The 19827-nt window shown below is 45.9% G+C and overlaps 1 protein-coding gene across 1 annotated transcript; it reads left to right on the forward strand.

Moving 5' to 3' along the window:
* Nucleotides 1-230: 230 nt before the first annotated feature.
* LOC121841015 (pyruvate dehydrogenase [acetyl-transferring]-phosphatase 1, mitochondrial-like) lies at nt 231-8729 on the forward strand. Its single transcript, XM_042306824.1, is given in 8 exon segments — nt 231-3268; nt 3608-3775; nt 3856-4067; nt 4302-4383; nt 4505-4599; nt 4716-4879; nt 6249-6472; nt 6667-8729. Coding segments are annotated over 8 exon segments (1560 nt in total). The 5' UTR covers nt 231-3034; the 3' UTR covers nt 7048-8729.
* The last annotated feature ends 11098 nt before the right edge of the window (nt 8730-19827 follow it).

Here is a 19827-nt window from a genome sequence, read left to right on the forward strand (position 1 = left end):
AGGCCCAGCTCTGCTCCAGGGCCAGTAGGAGCTGCAGCCAGCAGGTTCTGTTCACCTGTTCCTTTACTACACTGGGTGTTATTTTGTAAATAATTCATGATGAATAGAGATCTAGACATAATTTTGGTGCTTGAAAGTATGTCACACACCCCCAGCAGCGTGCAAAGGGTTAACAAGCCAGTTAGAGCTCCTCTGTCAGAGAGGTGAGCCAATCAGCGTGTAGTATGTTGTGAGCTGGAGAGAGATGCAGGAGGGTGGGTAGCGTAGGAAAACGAAATAGTAAACTCTGAGAATAAGGTCGGTGGCAAGATAAATGTGTTTGGCATGTTACTTTTGTGCAGTATGTGTTAACGCATTGATAACTAACTTCTGTTATATGTTGTGAGCTTTGTTACCGTGACCATAATGTACAAGGACTGAAGGAGGAGTGGTGTTTTAAACTGGTTTGCGGTGACGCATAGCTAGATCATCGCTAGCCAACGTTACTACCCAGCAGTAGAGTAGACTTTGTCGGCCCATCAAATTAATACGTAACAATGTGCTGGCTTTAATTATGGTTGTATTTGGGATTATTCGCTATTGGGAACTATGTAGATATTGATCTCGATTTAATCTAAGTACAAAGAAAACTGACTCTGAACTGTACTGTAATCAATATGACAAATCTGTAGCAGTCAGGCCTAGCCAGGGATAGGCCGTGGTCACTGGTCATAGACTGGAGGTTTGAGCGGTATTTCAACTAGTACCGGGTGGTTCCGTGTAGTTCAGCCGTGCCTGGGTCTCTTTCGACCGACCAGAGCAGCTGCACGCATTGCTCCTTCGCTACAAATAGCTAGATTAAAGCGTAAATCAGAAAGCGAAATCGGAGGGATAGGACTGGAGAAATGTATCTACTCTCAAATTCATAGACAGAGCTATGGATGAAAGGACTGACCATCCATGATATCAAAATAATAGTTTTAACCATGTTTTGAGGCTTTATAATGTTTGTTTACATTTACTTTGTTTACAAACATTGAAGGTTAACAAGCTTTTATTTGGGTTCTGATGGGAGTGTGTCAGTTGAACTAAGATGGAGGCTTTTCTAAGTTGTATTCTTCAAGAATCGATGGGTCCATATCATTAATTTAGCAACTGCTGATTGCACCTTTAATTATAGTGTAATTATTGTATTTGTTCATGTTTTATTAGGATCCCCATTAGCTGTTACAATAACAGTAGTCCCTCTCCCTGGGGTCCTAATCGAGGAGGCGGAAAGGGCAGAGAGAGGGATAGCCTATGCCGTTAGAGAGAATCTAGTTCAGTAGGACAAGATTGGGTTTTCAGGAGTGAGCAAATGTCAGACCCTCTTCACAGGACTATATATAGTCTGTCAGGCAAATAGCGGTGGCTGACCCCTGTAGAGGGGCAAGGTTCTTTCATAGAGCAACAAAGCCTGGAAGACGACTAGCCGTGGCCGACCCCTGTAGAGGGGCAAGGTTCTTTCATGGAGCAACAAAGCCTGGAAGACGACTAGCCATGGCTGACCCCTGTAGAGGGGCAAGGTTCTTTCATAGAGCAACAAAGCCTGGAAGACGACTAGCCGTGGCCGACCCCTGTAGAGGGGCAAGGTTCTTTCATGGAGCAACAAAGCCTGGAAGACGACTAGCCGTGGCTGACCCCTGTAGAGGGGCAAGGTTCTTTCATGGAGCAACAAAGCCTGGAAGACGACTAGCCGTGGCCGACCCCTGTAGAGGGGCAAGGTTCTTTCATGGAGCAACAAAGCCTGGAAGACGACTAGCCGTGGCCGACCCCTGTAGAGGGGCAAGGTTCTTTCATGGAGCAACAAAGCCTGGAAGACGACTAGCCGTGGCCGACCCCTGTAGAGGGGCAAGGTTCTTTCATGGAGCAACAAAGCCTGGAAGACGACTAGCGGTGGCCGACCCCTGTAGAGGGGCAAGGTTCTTTCATGGAGCAACAAAGCCTGGAAGACGACTAGCGGTGGCCGACCCCTGTAGAGGGGCAAGGTTCTTTCATGGAGCAACAAAGCCTGGAAGACGACTAGCCGTGGCCGACCCCTGTAGAGGGGCAAGGTTCTTTCATGGAGCAATAAAGCCTGGAAGACGACTAGCCGTGGCCGACCCCTGTAGAGGGGCAAGGTTCTTTCATGGAGCAACAAAGCCTGGAAGACGACTAGCCGTGGCCGACCCCTGTAGAGGGGCAAGGTTCTTTCATGGAGCAACAAAGCCTGGAAGACGACTAGCGGTGGCCGACCCCTGTAGCACACTAGGTCTCAAACCTGTCCTTGGGACCTCAAGCCATTTCATGTATTTGATCTATTCCAGAACTAGCACACCTGATTCAACCTTTCAACTAATCATCAAGCCTTGTGTAGGTGAATCAGGTGAGCTAGTTTAGAGCTAGATCTAAATTGTGAAAAGTCTGGGGAGAGGTTTGAGAACCACTGCTGTAGAGGTGAACTAGCACTGCTGTAGAGGTGCAAGGCTCTTTTATGGCGCAACACAGCTTGGCAACCTAGTGCCAGTCTGTCACACTAGTCCGCTAGTACTGGAATGCAGTGTTCCATTGTTGGAGTGCAACCTGCCTCAAAGCATTATAAAGCCTCTGCCAAGAGGCTCAGACTTTTATTGCACAGGAGGTTTCCTTGTAGCAAAGTCACTGGTTCCAGCTCCCTTATTCACCACACAATCAAAATAAATACAGTTGGAAGATAGAACTGCTTGTCTTGATCCGTTATGTTATTTGCATGTCACTTTTGTTTGTATGGATCTGTAATGGTACCTTTGTCGAGAGCTCTGTTACTACGTGTCAGTAATTTATGTACACTGACTGAATGAGAGGTGTGTACACAATCAAAATGCCATAGTCAGCTGTGGTTGTGTAGACTGAATGATACAGATGACACAAGCTGCATTTTTGCCCATAGCTCACAGTTCCTGGTGTCTACCGTAGGTGTAGGAGTGTTGGTGGTGCTCTGAGAGAGTGTGTGTGTGTGGCGGTGCTCTGAGAGTGTGTGTGCCCAGAGCGAGCCACCATGCCCGTGACATCACAGCTGTTCCGAGGCTTCCCTCGAGCGAAGCTCTGGGGTTCCGCCCTGTTCCCATGCCAACGCCAGCTCCCCTGCTGCCCCACCTCGTCGCAGCCCCACCCCATAAGGCCGACAGCCATGCCCGTGCGTGGCTACAGGAGGAGCCCTGACCTCCACAGCTACAATCTCACCCCCCCACAGGTCAACTCAATCCTCAAGGCCAACGAGTACAGCTTCAAGGTAGGGGCGGACGATGCACACATTTACACACAATGAGTACAGCTTCAAGGTAAGGGCGGTCGATACACACATTTACACACAACGAGTACAGCTTCAAGGTAGGGGCGGACGATGCACACATTTACACACAATGAGTACAGCTTCAAGGTAGGGGCGGTCGATACACACATTTACATGCAATGAGTACAGCTTCAAGGTAGGGGCGGTCGATACACACATTTACATACAATGAGTACAGCTTCAAGGTAGGGCAGGACAATACACACATTTACATACAATGAGTACAGCTTCACGATTGCGCTGAGACCATAAGAATATGAGTGTGTGCTTTGGTTCTAGGTTCCAGAGTTTGATGGTAAGAATGTGTCGTCGGTGATGGGGTTCGACAGTAACCAGCTGCCTGCCAACGCACCCATCGAGGACCGGCGCAGCGCTGCCACCTGTCTGCAGACGCGGGGGATGCTGCTGGGAGTGTTCGACGGCCATGCGGGCTGTGCCTGTGCACAGGTAAAGTTTCTGCTGTCATTGTGTATAATCTGCGAGTTAGTTTTAATGTGCAGTAAAACATCTACCTGTCTGTTTCTCAGGCGCTGAGTGAGAGGTTGTTCTACTACGTAGCAATGTCCTTGATGCCCCATGAGACCCTGTGTGAGCTGGAGGCTGCAGTAGAGGCAGGCAGACCCCTCAGCCCCATCCTGCAGTGGCACAAACACCCCAACGACTACTTCACCAGGGAGGCACAGACTATGTACTTCAACAGCCTCAGAACCTACTGGCAGGAACTCATAGACCTCAGCAGGTACACACACACACACACACACACACACACACACACACAGACACACACACACACACACACACACACACACACACACACACACACACAGGAACTCATAGACCTCAGCAGGTACACACACAGAGCAAGTCATAGACCTCAACAGACATGGGGTAATAAGGATGCATCAGTAATGTTATTAAACATGGATCATTATTCAGTGTTGGAGTTGATTGTAGTATGTGATTGTGTTCCCAGTCCAGGGGAGAGCCTAGGGCCCAGAGAGGCGTTGCTGAGTGCCTTTAAGAGACTGGACAGTGACCTGTCTCTGGAGGCTCAGGTGAGAGACTATGTTCTATCCCCTTGACTTCTATCCTCTGTCCATCGATGTCTCTGTGTTACCATAGTATCCAGCCCTGGGTAGAAATGTGCACTGCTGATCCCTATGTTGTTTTGTCCAGGTGGGAGATGCCAATTCCTTCCTCCACTACTGGGTTTTGAGAGTGGCCTTCTCTGGAGCGACTGCCTGCGTAGCTCACATCGATGGATCCGACCTGTACGTACTCTAGTCCACAGCCACGGATCTCTCTCTGTTGGCTCCCATATGTACTGCCTGGTCTCCATCTGTCTGCTCTGACTGAGTGTCTGAATCCTCTGACTGTGGTTGTGTAGGTATGTAGCGAACACGGGCGACGGCCGGGCGGTGCTGGGGGTCCAGGAGGAGGACGGCTCATTCAGCGCTCACACGCTCTCCAACGACCACAACGCCCAGAATGAGAACGAGGTGGCCCGCATCCAGGGGGAGCACCCCCTCTGAGAGAAGAAGACTGTCGTTACACATCCGACAGGTCAGTACCGTACAGTACCGTTACACATCCAGAGAGAACAGTGGCACAGCAGGTCAGTACCGTTACACATCCAGAGAGAACAGTGGCACAGCAGGTCAGTACCGTTACACATACAGAGAGAATGGTGGCACAGCAGGTCAGTACCGTTACACATACAGAGAGAACAGTGGCACAGCAGGTCAGTACCGTTACACATCCAGAGAGAACAGTGGCACAGCAGGTCAGTACCGTTACACATACAGAGAGAACAGTGGCACAGCAGGTCAGTACCGTTACACATACAGAGAGAACAGTGGCACAGCAGGTCAGTACCGTTACACATCCAGAGAGAACAGTGGCACAGCAGGTCAGTACCGTTACACATCCAGAGAGAACAGTGGCACAGCAGGTCAGTACCGTTACACATACAGAGAGAACAGTGGCACAGCAGGTCAGTACCTTTACACATACAGAGAACAGTGGCACAGCAGGTCAGTACCGTTACACATACAGAGAGAACAGTGGCACAGCAGGTCAGTACCGTTACACATACAGAGAGAACAGTGGCACAGCAGGTCAGTACCGTTACACATACAGAGAGAACAGTGGCACAGCAGGTCAGTACCGTTACACATACAGAGAGAACAGTGGCACAGCAGGTCAGTACCGTTACACATACAGAGAGAACAGTGGCACAGCAGGTCAGTACCGTTACACATACAGAGAGAACAGTGGCACAGCAGGTCAGTACCGTTACACATACAGAGAGAACAGTGGCACAGCAGGTCAGTACCGTTACACATACAGAGAGAACAGTGGCACAGCAGGTCAGTACCGTTACACATACAGAGAGAACAGTGGGCACATACAGAGAGAACAGTGGCACAGCAGGTCAGTACCGTTACACATACAGAGAGAACAGTGGCACAGCAGGTCAGTACCGTTACACATACAGAGAGAACAGTGGCACAGGCAGGTCAGTGGCACACCTACCGTTACACATACAGAGAGAACAGTGGCACAGCAGGTCAGTACCTTTACACATACAGAGAGAACAGTGGCACAGCAGGTCAGTACCGTTACACATACAGAGAAAATGGTGGCACAGCAGGTCAGTACCGTTACACATACAGAGAAAACGGTGGCACAGCAGGTCAGTACCGTTACACATACAGAGAGAACGGTGGCACAGCAGGTCAGTACCGTTACACATACAGAGAGAACAGTGGCACAGCAGGTCAGTACCGTTACACATACAGAGAGAACAGTGGCACAGCAGGTCAGTACCGTTACACATACAGAGAGAACAGTGGCACAGCAGGTCAGTTAAACATAAAGTAAAAACCAACATATATCCTCTATCTCTTTCTCTCCCTCTGCCAGGACCGGTTGTTGGGCCTGCTGATGCCGTTCCGTGCATTTGGAGATGTGAAGTTCAAGTGGAGCATTGACTTGCAGCGAGGTGTGTTGGAGTCAGGACCAGACCAGCTCCATGACAACGAACATACCAAGTTCATCCCCCCCAATTACCACACCCCTCCCTACCTCACGGCCGAGCCTGAGATCACACACCACCGCCTCCGACCTCAGGACCGCTTCCTGGTGAGAGACAAAGGATTGGTCAATTGACTGATTGACCAATTCATGATTTCATTCATTCATTCATTTATAAGGCTTTGTTGTCTTTTCTTGAACAGAAACTTGCAAGGTGCTCCATTAAAACATACCTATATCTGAAGTTATGTAGTTAGAAGTTTCATTTTGTTAACGACAGGTCTTTGTCCCTCCTCCCGCAGGTGCTGGGTACAGACGGGCTGTGGGAGACGCTCCATCGACAGGAGGTGGTCCGGATCGTAGGGGAGTATCTAACGGGGGTCCACCAGCGCCAGCCCCTCACCGTGGGGGGTTACCATGTCACCCTGGGACAGATGCAGGGGCTGCTGGCTGAGAGGAAGGCCCGTGCCTCCTTAGCGTTCCAGGACCAGAACGCTGCCACCCACCTGATTCGCCACGCGGTGGGCAACAATGAGTTTGGAGCAGTGGACCACGAGACGCTGTCCAAGATGCTGTCTCTGCCTGAGGAACTGGCCCGCATGTACCGCGACGACATCACCATCATCATCACACAGTTCAACCCCCACGTGGTTGGACACCAGCGCCAAGGGGGGGAGTCCTGAGCCAGCTCAGCCTATCAGAGGGGAACGTGGACATGAACAGGAAAAACACTGATGTGAGGACTGGGTCCTGCTACAGACACATGGTTAAGCTCTAATCTTTATTTGACCAAACACACACAAAACATACTGTTAATGGACTAACCCTGCAGAGGGAGGACTGCCTACCTTCGGACTCCTTATTTTAGGATTGTTATTGAAGAGGTGCGTGTACAGTATGTGCACATGTGAGCACACAGTCCTGGTCATGTGGATTGTTGAAATGCTTGCTGATACTGATCACAAGTTGGCTCTTTTCTGAGTGTTGTGGCCTGGTGTGTGTGTGAAGCTTTTTAAAGGATATTTGATCAACCTCCCTGCAGCATTCTGCTTCTCTGCTCTGTCACAGTCTCTGCCCATAGGAAACTTTAATTTGTGCCGAAAGAGTGTGCTGCTTTATAACTATGTTGTCTGAGCATTGAGGTAATGATACGGTGGCAGCCTTTGTGTTTGTTCAATCTGGCCTGTCTACTCCTCTACAAACATCCCTCCCTCTTTCATATCACAGATTCTGTGCTGTGCAGTTGCAGCATCTGTCTTGCTCTAGAGCTGCAACTGGCCTCCATCCTGGCTCTACCGCATGGCTCTGCTGTTACATAGTAGGGCTCTGTCTGTCTGTGTTCTGTCATTGGATGGATCCGTGTCCTTTATACTTGTTACAGACGGACAGCCAAGAGCTCCCAGGCACACTTCTTGTTATCTTATATTTTGAAAAATGTTTATTTAAAATGTTTTTAATCTGATTTCAAACATGGACTATTTTGTCAACCTTAGAGAGGAATAACTGCCTGTGTCTATAAAGCAGATGTTATTGCTCTGAGACAGACGGTGTCACTAAGATAGGAACCAGTAGAGCTACGTAGTGTGCAAGCTTTAGATCCAGCACTAACACCTCTATCACAACTACTCACCCACAGGAATCAGGTTTGTTATGCGCTGAGTGTGTCTGAGAGATTCTACAGCAGACTGAAGGAGTGGTGGTATTCTGTAGAGGAGAGAGAGAGGGGTGTGTGATGAGACGTTTATTGTTTTAGGGTTGCAGAGTATACATGTTTAAAAGGAACATAGTGGTTGAACCTCTCGTGTTTTTTGACAATGATACTCTCATACGGGGGGATATGGTATACTAACGTCATCATGCTTACATGGTGTGTATTCTATAAAAAATGTTTTTTAAAAGTTAACTTTTTAGTTTTTAACAGTGAATCATTGCTAGCTGGTGTCAGATCTCTGTCTGAGGTAACCATGGAATTAGGAATTGAACTGTAACCATCTCCTGTCATGTTCATGCCAAACCTCCAGGAGTGACTAAAACAGAGACAGACTTAGTCACTGTTGGCAGGACACTAACCATGGTGTGGTTCTAGGCTTGTATAGGTCAGATGAAGGGTGTGCATCATATGAGGTTGTATATCTCATGGTGGTGTATATTTAGGAGAGGAGAGAATGTAAAGCTGAAGGTGGCTCTGTCTGGACGCTGGCTGAATACTTGAAGGTTATTTATGCAACTTTTAATATGTCACAGGTATTTATCCACAATTATATGAGATGTGACAGGTATGTATGTACCGTGTCTTGACCTGTTTGGGCTTGAGACTAAAGTTTTTTTGTATTTGGAAACTTAATAAAACACTGACTACACACAATGGCTACTACACATGTTTGATTTTGTTCTGCCTGTCTGTACGTATTGCTGCCTGGTTGTGCTGTTCTGCAGTGCCTCTGTCTTTAACTCTCTCCTGCCACACCCCTGGAATGTGGTCAGACTGGACTGTGTGCCCGCGGTGCTCTCAGAAGTTCAAGGCAGACTGAGTCCATTCCAGAGGTCAGCCAGCGAGGTGTCAAGTTACACTGGTGTGTATTTGTGTGTGTTCAGGTCATGGTAATTTCTCTGACAGATTCTCCTAGTCACGCGGCAACAGTGACCAAGGCAGTACAGAGTACTGCTCACCCTCTCGCTCTGCATTCTCCCCAACAACAACCCCCTATTGCTTTGTAGCTCTGGAGTAGGCTGAGTCTGTGTCCCTGTCCGCCTGAAACGGAGTTATCTTCTAGTTTGTGTAGTTGGATCAGTAATCAGTGGTGCTTTTTTTGGCTACTTGGATAGCAAGGTCCATGTAATGTAACCAGTCTGGTTCATATTATGTTCACACTCTGCACTCATTCTGTCAGTCAGTAACTCAGACATGTCCATTGTCAGTCACTAGATGGCGCTAGTAGTTAGAGAACCTTATTGGAAGATCCCTTACACAGAAATATGACTGAGACGTCCACATGCACACGTGTTTAATTTATTTGATTCAGTGACCTCTAGGCAGGACTGTTATTCTCCTAGGTTTTTCTGTCCTTAGTTACCAATCTATGCATTTGGGTGTATAGACTTGATTTGATAGTGGGAATTTGTGTATTTAGTTTGTGTGTGTTACATGTTTATGGTGGTGTTATTGGACTGTGTTACATGTTTATGTTGGTGTTCTTGGACTGTGGTGTTACATGTTCATGTTGGTGTTATTGGACTGTTACATGTTTATGATGGTGTTATTGGACTGTGGTGTTACATGTTTATGTTGGTGTTATTGGACTGTGGTGTTACATGTTTATGTTGGTGTTATTGGACTGTTACATGTTTATGATGGTGTTATTGGACTGTGGTGTTACATGTTTATGTTGGTGTTATTGGACTGTGGTGTTACATGTTTATGTTGGTGTTATTGGACTGTGGTGTTACATGTTTATGTTGGTGTTCTTGGACTGTGTTACATGTTTATGTTGGTGTTCTTGGACTGTGGTGTTACATGTTTATGCTGGTGTTACTGGACTGTGTTATATGTTTATGATGGTGTTATTCGACTGTGTTATATGTTTATGATGGTGTTATTCGACTGTGTTACATGTTTATGTTGGTGTTATTGGACTGTGGTGTTACATGTTTATGATGGTGTTATTGGACTGTGTTATATGTTTATGATGGTGTTATTGGACTGTGTTATATGTTTATGATGGTGTTATTGGACTGTGTTATATGTTTATGATGGTGTTATTGGACTGTGTTATATGTTTATGATGGTGTTATTGGACTGTGTTATATGTTTATGATGGTGTTATTGGACTGTGTTACATGTTTATGATGGTGTTATTGGACTGTGTTACGCGTTTATGATGGTGTTATTGGACTGTTGTGTTACATGTTTATGTTGGTGTTATTGGACTGTGTTACATGTTTATGTTGGTGTTATTGGACTGTGGTGTTACATGTTTATGTTGGTGTTATTGGACTGTGGTGTTACATGTTTATGTTGGTGTTATTGGACTGTTACATGTTTATGTTGGTGTTATTGGACTGTTACATGTTTATGTTGGTGTTATTGGACTGTGTTACATGTTTATGTTGGTGTTATTGGACTGTGTTACATGTTTATGTTGGTGTTATTGGACTGTGTTACATGTTTATGTTGGTGTTATTGGACTGTGTTACATGTTTATGTTGGTGTTATTGGACTGTGTTACATGTTTATGTTGGTGTTATTGGACTGTGTTACATGTTTATGTTGGTGTTATTGGACTGTGTTACATGTTTATGTTGGTGTTATTGGACTGTGTTACATGTTTATGCTGGTGTTGTTGTACTGTGGTGTTACATGTTTATGATGGTGTTACTGGACTGTGGTACATGTTTATGCTGGTGTTATTGGACTATGGTGTTACTTGTTTATGCTGGTGTTCTTGGACTGTGGTGTTACATGTTTATGCTGGTGTTACTGGACTGTGTTATATGTTTATGATGGTGTTATTCGACTGTGTTATATGTTTATGATGGTGTTATTCGACTGTGTTACATGTTTATGTTGGTGTTATTGGACTGTGGTGTTACATGTTTATGCTGGTGTTATTGGACTATGGTGTTACTTGTTTATGCTGGTGTTATTGGACTGTGTTACATGTTTATGTTGGTGTTATTGGACTGTGGTGTTACATGTTTATGTTGGTGTTATTGGACTGTGTTACATGTTTATGATGGTGTTATTGGACTGTGTTACATGTTTATGTTGGTGTTATTGGACTGTTACATGTTTATGTTGGTGTTATTGGACTGTGTTACATGTTTATGTTGGTGTTATTGGACTGTGGTGTTACATGTTTATGTTGGTGTTATTGGACTGTTACATGTTTATGTTGGTGTTATTGGACTGTGTTACATGTTTATGTTGGTGTTATTGGACTGTGTTACATGTTTATGTTGGTGTTATTGGACTGTGTTACATGTTTATGTTGGTGTTATTGGACTATGTTACATGTTTATGTTGGTGTTATTGGACTGTGTTACATGTTTATGATGGTGTTATTGGACTGTTGTGTTACATGTTTATGCTGGTGTTATTGGACTGTGTTACATGTTTATGTTGGTGTTATTGGACTGTTACATGGTTATGTTCGTGTTACTGGACTGTGTTACATGTTTATGTTGGTGTTATTGGACTGTGTTACATGTTTATGCTGGTGTTATTGGACTGTGGTGTTACATGTTTATGCTGGTGTTATTGGACTGTGGTGTTACATGTTTATGCTGGTGTTATTGGACTGTGGTGTTACATGTTTATGCTCGTTTTATTGGACTGTGGTGTTACATGTTTATGCTGGTGTTATTGGACTGTGTTACGTGTTTATGCTGGTGTTATTGGACTGTGTTACGTGTTTATGCTGGTGTTGTTGTACTGTGGTGTTACATGTTTATGCTGGTGTTATTGGACTGTGTTACATGTTTATGTTGGTGTTGTTGTACTGTGGTGTTACATGTTTATGCTGGTGTTATTGGACTGTGTTACATGTTTATGCTGGTGTTGTTGTACTGTGGTGTTACATGTTTATGCTGGTGTTATTGGACTGTGTTTGGTGTTATTGGACTGTGGTGTTACATGTTTATGTTGGTGTTATTGGACTGTGTTACATGTTTATGCTGGTGTTATTGGACTGTGGTGTTACATGTTTATGCTGGTGTTATTGGACTGTTACGTGTTTATGATGGTGTTATTGGACTGTGGTGTTACATGTTTATTGGACTGTGGTGTTACATGTTTATGCTGGTGTTATTGGACTGTGTTACGTGTTTATGATGCTGTTATTGGACTGTGTTACGTGTTAATGTTGGTGTTATTGGACTGTGGTGTTACATATTTATGCTGGTGTTATTGGACTATGGTGTTACATGTTTATGTTGGTGTTATTGGACTGTGGTGTTACATGTTTATGCTGGTGTTATTGGACTGTGGTGATACATGTTTATGCTGGTGTTATTGGACTGTGTTACATGTTTATGCTGGTGTTATTGGACTATGGTGTTACATGTTTATGCTGGTGTTATTGGACTGTGGTGTTACATGTTTATGCTGGTGTTATTGGACTGTGTTACATGTTTATGTTGGTGTTGTTGTACTGTGGTGTTACATGTTTATGCTGGTGTTATTGGACTGTGTTACATGTTTATGCTGGTGTTGTTGTACTGTGGTGTTACATGTTTATGCTGGTGTTATTGGACTATGGTGTTACATGTTTATGCTGGTGTTATCTGACTATGGTGTTACATGTTTATGCTTGTTTTATTGGACTGTGGTGTTACATGTTTATGCTGGTGTTATTGGACTGTGATGTTACATGTTTATGCTGGTGTTATTGGACTGTGATGTTATGTGTTAAGGACATGAATAATATACATCTTGCCTGTTGTTCTATGCATCGTCATGAACGGACGGCTAATTCGGGTAAGACGAAGGTCGTAGCGGTGTGTCTCTTTGTTAACAACAGCCGGTGTACAATCTGTAATGTTAAGGAAGTCTCAAGTTTTGATAAACTATAGCCCATACTATTTACCAAGAGAGTTTTCATCTATATGATTTGTGCTGCCTATTTACCACCACAAACCGATGCTGGCACTAAGACTGCAATCAACGGGCTCTATAGGGCCATAACAAAACAATAAAATGCACATCCAGAGGTGGCGTTTCTCGTGGCCGGGGATTTTAACACAGGAATACTGAAATCCTTTTGACCTCATTTTTACCAGCATGTCAGCTGTGCAACTAGAGGCGACAAAACTCTATATCACTTTTACGCCACACACAAAAACGCATACAAGCCCCCCCCTTGCCCTCCATTTGGCAAATCAGACCATAACCTCCTGCTTCCTGCTTACAAGCAAAAACTCAAACAGGAAGTACAAATGACACCCTCAGTACAGAAGTGTTACTACGAAGCAGATGTTAAGCTACAGGACTTTTTCTAGCACAGACTGGACTGTGTTTTGGGATTCATATGATAACATTGAGGAGTTTACCACATCAGTCACCAGCTTCATTATAATTGCATCGACAACGTCGTTTCCACAGTGATCGTACGCACATACCCCAACCAGATGCCATGGTTTACAGACAACATCCACACTGAGCTAAAGGCTAGAGATGCCGCTTTCAAGGAGACATCCCGCCACGACATCAGACGAGCCATCAAACAGACAAAGCATCAATACAGGACTAATATCGAATCCGGCTCTGACACTTGATGGATGTGGCAAGGCTGGCAAACTATCAAGGATTATAAAAGGAAACCAAGCCGCGTGTTGCCCAGCTTCGCAAGTCTACCAGACATGCTAAATGCCTTTTATTCTCGCTTCGAGGCAAGGAACACTGAACCATGCATGAGAGCACCAGCTGTTCCGGACAACTGTGTGATTTCACTCTGTAGCCGAGGTGATTTAAGACGTTTCAACCTACCTGCAGCGCTAGCTGTGCCACCAGAGACTCTGGGTTCGCGCCCAGGCTCTGTCGCAGCCGGCCGTGACAGGGAGGTCCGTGGGGCGACGCACAATTGGCCTAGCGTCGTCCTGGTTAGGCGGGGTTTGGCTGGTAGGGATATCCTTGTCTCATCGCGCACCAGCGTCTCCTGTGGCGGGCCGGGCGCAGTGCATGCTAACCAAGGTCGCCAGGAGTTTCCTCCGACACATTGTGGCTGGCTTCCGCGTTGGATGCGCGCTGTGTTAAAAAGCAGTGCTGCTTGGTTGGGTTGTGTTTCGGAGGACGCATGGCTTTCGACCTTCGTCTCTCCCGAGCCCGTACCGGAGTTGTATTGATGAGACAAGATAGTAATTACTAACAATTGGATACCACGAAATTCCAATTTTAAGAATGTGAAATGTCAGAATAATAGTAGAGAGAATGATTTATTTCAGCTTTTATTTCTTTCATCACATTCCCAGTGGGTAAGAAGTTTACATACACTTAATTAGTATTTGGTAACATTGCCTTTAAATTGTTTAACTTGGGTCAAATGTTTCGGGTAGCCTTCCACAAGCTTCGCACAATAAGTTGAGTGAATTTGTGGCCCATTCCTCCTGACAGAGCTGGTGTAACCGAGTCAGGTTTGTAGGCCTCCTTGCTCGCAAACGCTTTTTCAGTTCTGCCCACAATTTTTCTATGGGTTTGAGGTCAGGGCTTTGTGATGGCCACTCCGATACCTTGACTTTGTTGTCCTTAAGCCAATTTGCCACATCTTTGGAAGTATGCTTGGGGTCATTGTCCATTTGGAAGACCCATTTGTGACCAAGCTTTAACTTCCTAACTGATGTCTTGAGATGTTGCTTCAATATATCCACATCATTTTCCTCCCTCATGATGTCATCTATTTTTTGTCAAGTGCACCAGTCCCTCCTGCAGCAAAGCACCCCCACAACATGATGCTGCAACCCCCGTGCTTCACTGTTGGGATGGTGTTCTTTGGCTTGCAAGCCTCCCCCTTTTTCCTCCAAACATAACGATGGTCATTATGGCCAAACAGTTCTATTTTTGTTTCAGCACACCAGAGGACATTTCTCCAAAAAGTAAGATCTTTGTCCCCATGTGCAGTTGCAAACTGTAGTCTGGCTTTTATATGGTGGTTTTGGAGCAGTGGCTTCTTCCTTGCTGAGCGACCTTTCAGGTTATGTCGATATAGGACTGGTTTTACTGTTACGGTTTCCTCCAGCATCTTCACAAGGTCCTTTGCTGTTGTTCTGGTCTTGATTTGCACATTTGCACACCAAAGTACGTTCATCTCTAGGAGACAGAACGTGTCTCCTTCCTGAGCGGTATGACGGCTGCGTGGTCCCATGGTGTTTATACTTGCGTACTATTGTTTGTACAGATGAACGTGGTACCTTCAGGCGTTTGGAAATTGCTCCCAAGGATGAACCAGACTTGTGGAGGTCTACAATTTTTTTTCTGAGGTCTTGGCTGATTTCTTTCGATTTTTCCATGATGTCAACCAGAGAAGCACTGAGTTTGAAGGTAGACATTGAAAAACATCCACAGGTACACCTCCAATTAACTCAGGCTAATTGACATCATTTCTCAGAATCTTTTAAAGCCATGACAAAGTTTTCTGGAATTTTCCAAGCTGTTTAAAGGCACAGTCAACTTAGTGTATGTAAACTTCTGACCCACTGGAATTGTGATACAGTGAAATAATCTGTTAGCAATTGTTGGAAAAATTACTTGTCATGCACAAAGTAGACGTCCTAACCGACTTGCCAAAACTATAGTTTGTTAACAAGAAATTTGTAGAGTGGTTGAAAAACTAGTATTAATGACTCCAACCTAAGTGTATGTAAACTTACTACTTCAACTCTATCTACTCCTGCACATCAACTCTGTACTGGTAATCCCTGTATAGAGCCATGTTCTTCATTTATTCCTCGTGTCACTTTCTATAAAAAAGTAATTTAACTGCATTGTTAGAAAAGGAACCGTAAGTAAGCATTTCACTGTTAGTCTACACCTGTTGCATGTGACAAATACAATTTAATGTGATGTTTATTTATTGAGTTGATAGGAATCAACACCCATTCAGAGCTTCAGTCATCACACGAGTCTGGCATTTAGTGACCTTGTCCCCAGGTAAATAACAATGGCATCAACAGTAGATCAGACATAGAGAGGTGGCTGGTGGACAAGAATAGGCCCAGTAGTAGAAGGTTGTGTTGACCCCTGTGTTACCGCTCCAGAACTTCCCTGCTGGGATCCAATGTGATTCTGGATTGTGGCCCTGCAGTGTGAGTGTGTGAGAAGGACTGAGTCACAGAAACAGATGCTCCTCTCTGGAACGCTCACGCATCACCACTTCCTGTCAGGAAGGAGATTTTTTTATTAATTTTTTTTTATTTCACCTTTATTTAACCAGGTAGGCTAGTTGAGAACAAGTTCTCATTTACAACTGCGACCTGGCCAAGATAAAGCATAGCAGTGTGAGCAGACAACACAGAGTTACACATGGAATAAACAAATTAACAAGTCAATAACACAGTAGAAAACAAAGGGGGAGTCTATATACAATGTACAATGTGTGCAAAAGGCATGAGGAGGTAGACGAATAGTTACAATTTTGCAGATTAACACTGGAGTGATAAACAATCAGATGGTCATATATCCAGGTAGAGATATTGGTGTGCAAAAGAGCAGAAAAGTAAATAAATAAAAACAGTATGGGGATGAGGTAGGTGAAAATGGGTGGGCTATTTACCAATAGACTATGTACAGCTGCAGCGATCGGTTAGCTGCTCAGATAGCTGATGTTTGAAGTTGGTGAGGGAGATAAAAGTCTCCAACTTCAGCGATTTTTGCAATTCGTTCCAGTCACAGGCAGCAGAGTACTGGAACGAAAGGCGGCCAAATGAGGTGTTGGCTTTAGGGATGATCAGTGAGATACACCTGCTGGAGCGCGTGCTACGGATGGGTGTTGCCATCGTGACCAGTGAACTGAGATAAGGCGGAGCTTTACCTAGCATGGACATGTAGATGACCTGGAGCCAGTGGGTCTGGCGACGAATATGTAGCGAGGGCCAGCCGACTAGAGCATACAAGTCGCAGTGGTGGGTGGTATAAGGTGCTTTAGTGACAAAACGGATGGCACTGTGATATACTGCATCCAGTTTGCTGAGTAGAGTGTTGGAAGCCATTTTGTAGATGACATCGCCGAAGTCGAGGATTGGTAGGATAGTCAGTTTTACTAGGGTAAGCTTGGCGGCGTGAGTGAAGGAGGCTTTGTTGCGGAATAGAAAGCCGACTCTTGATTTGATTTTTGATTGGAGGTGTTTGATATGAGTCTGGAAGGAGAGTTTGCAGTCTAGCCAGACACCTAGGTACTTATAGATGTCCACATATTCAAGGTCGGAACCATCCAGGGTGGTGATGCTAGTCGGGCATGCGGGTGCAGGCAGCGATCGGTTGAAAAGCATGCATTTGGTTTTACTAGCGTTTAAGAGGAGTTGGAGGCCACGGAAGGAGTGTTGTATGGCATTGAAGCTTGTTTGGAGGTTAGATAGCACAGTGTCCAATGACGGGCCGAAAGTATATAGAATGGTGTCGTCTGCGTAGAGGTGGATCAGGGAATCGCCCGCAGCAAGAGCAACATCATTGATATACACAGAGAAAAGAGTCGGCCCGAGAATTGAACCCTGTGGTACCCCCATAGAGACTGCCAGAGGACCGGACAGCATGCCCTCCGATTTGACACACTGAACTCTGTCTGCAAAGTAATTGGTGAACCAGGCAAGGCAGTCATCCGAAAAACCGAGGCTACTGAGTCTGCCGATGAGAATATGGTGATTGACAGAGTCGAAAGCCTTGGCAAGGTCGATGAAGACGGCTGCACAGTACTGTCTTTTATCGATGGCGGTTATGATATCGTTTAGTACCTTGAGTGTGGCTGAGGTGCACCCGTGACCGGCTCGGAAGCCAGATTGCACAGCGGAGAAGGTACGGTGGGATTCGAGATGGTCAGTGACCTGTTTGTTGACTTGGCTTTCGAAGACCTTAGATAGGCAGGGCAGGATGGATATAGGTCTGTAACAGTTTGGGTCCAGGGTGTCTCCCCCTTTGAAGAGGGGGATGACTGCGGCAGCTTTCCAATCCTTGGGGATCTCAGACGATATGAAAGAGAGGTTGAACAGGCTGGTAATAGGGGTTGCGACAATGGCGGCGGATAGTTTCAGAAATAGGGGGTCCAGATTGTCAAGCCCAGCTGATTTGTACGGGTCCAGGTTTTGCAGCTCTTTCAGAACATCTGCTATCTGGATTTGGGTAAAGGAGAACTTGGAGAGGCTTGGGCGAGGAGCTGCCGGGGGAGGAGCTGTTGGCCGAGGTTGGAGTAGCCAGGCGGAAGGCATGGCCAGCCGTTGAGAAATGCTTATTGAAGTTTTCGATAATCATGGATTTATCGGTGGTGACCGTGTTACCTAGCCTCAGTGCAGTGGGCAGCTGGGAGGAGGTGCTCTTGTTCTCCATGGACTTCAGTGTCCCAGAACTTTTGGAGTTGGAGCTACAGGATGCAAACTTCTGCCTGAAGAAGCTGGCCTTAGCTTTCCTGACTGACTGCGTGTATTGGTTCCGGACTTCCCTGAACAGTTGCATATCACGGGGACTATTCGATGCTATTGCAGTCCGCCACAGGATGTTTTTGTGCTGGTCGAGGGCAGTCAGGTCTGGGGTGAACCAAGGACTGTATCTGTTCTTAGTTCTGCATTTTTGAACGGAGCATGCTTATCTAAAATGGTGAGGAAGTTACTTTTAAAGAATGACCAGGCATCCTCAACTGACGGGATGAGGTCGATGTCCTTCCAGGATACACGGGCCAGGTCGATTAGAAAGGCCTGCTCACAGAAGTGTTTTAGGGAGCGTTTGACCGTGATGAGGGGTGGTCGTTTGACTGCGGCTCCGTAGCGGATACAGGCAATGAGGCAGTGATCGCTGAGATCCTGGTTGAAGACAGCAGAGGTGTATTTGGAGGGCCAGTTGGTCAGGATGACGTCTATGAGGGTGCCCTTGTTTACAGAGTTAGGGTTGTACCTGGTGGGTTCCTTGATGATTTGTGTGAGATTGAGGGCATCTAGCTTAGATTGTAGGACTGGCGGGGTGTTAAGCATATCCCAGTTTAGGTCACCTAACAGAACAAACTCTGAGGCTAGATGGGGGCGATCAATTCACAAATGGTGTCCAGGGCACAGCTGGGAGCTGAGGGGGTCGGTAGCAGGCGGCAACAGTGAGAGACTTATTTCTGGAGAGAGTAATTTTCAAAATTAGTAGTTCGAACTGTTTGGGTATGGACCTGGAAAGTATGACATTACTTTGCAGGCTATCTCTGCAGTAGACTGCAACTCCTCCCCCTTTGGCAGATCTATCTTGACGGAAGATGTTATAGTTGGGTATGGAAATCTCTGAATTTTTGGTGGCCTTCCTGAGCCAGGATTCAGACACAGCAAGGACATCAGGGTTAGCAGAGTGTGCTAGAGCAGTGAGTAAAACAAACTTAGGGAGGAGGCTTCTGATGTTGACATGCATGAAACCAAGGCTTTTACGATCACAGAAGTCAACAAATGAGGGAGCCTGGGGACATGCAGGGCCTGGGTTTACCTCCACATCACCCGCGGAACAGAGAAGGAGTAATATGAGGGTGCGGCTAAAGGCTATCAAAACTGGTCGCCTAGAGCGTTGGGGACAGAGAATAAGAGGAGCAGGTTTCTGGGCATGGTAGAATATATTCAGGGCATAATGCGCAGACAGGGGTATGGTGGGGTGCGGGTACAGCGGAGGTAAGCCCAGGCACTGGGTGATGATGAGAGAGGTTGTATCTCTGGACATGCTGGTTGTAATGGGTGAGGTCACCGCATGTGTGGGAGGTGGGACAAAGGAGGTATCAGGGGTATGAAGAGTAGAACTAGGGGCT

This window comes from Oncorhynchus tshawytscha, linkage group LG03 (assembly GCF_018296145.1).
Source record: "Oncorhynchus tshawytscha isolate Ot180627B linkage group LG03, Otsh_v2.0, whole genome shotgun sequence".
Classification (NCBI taxonomy): Eukaryota; Metazoa; Chordata; class Actinopteri; order Salmoniformes; family Salmonidae; genus Oncorhynchus; species Oncorhynchus tshawytscha.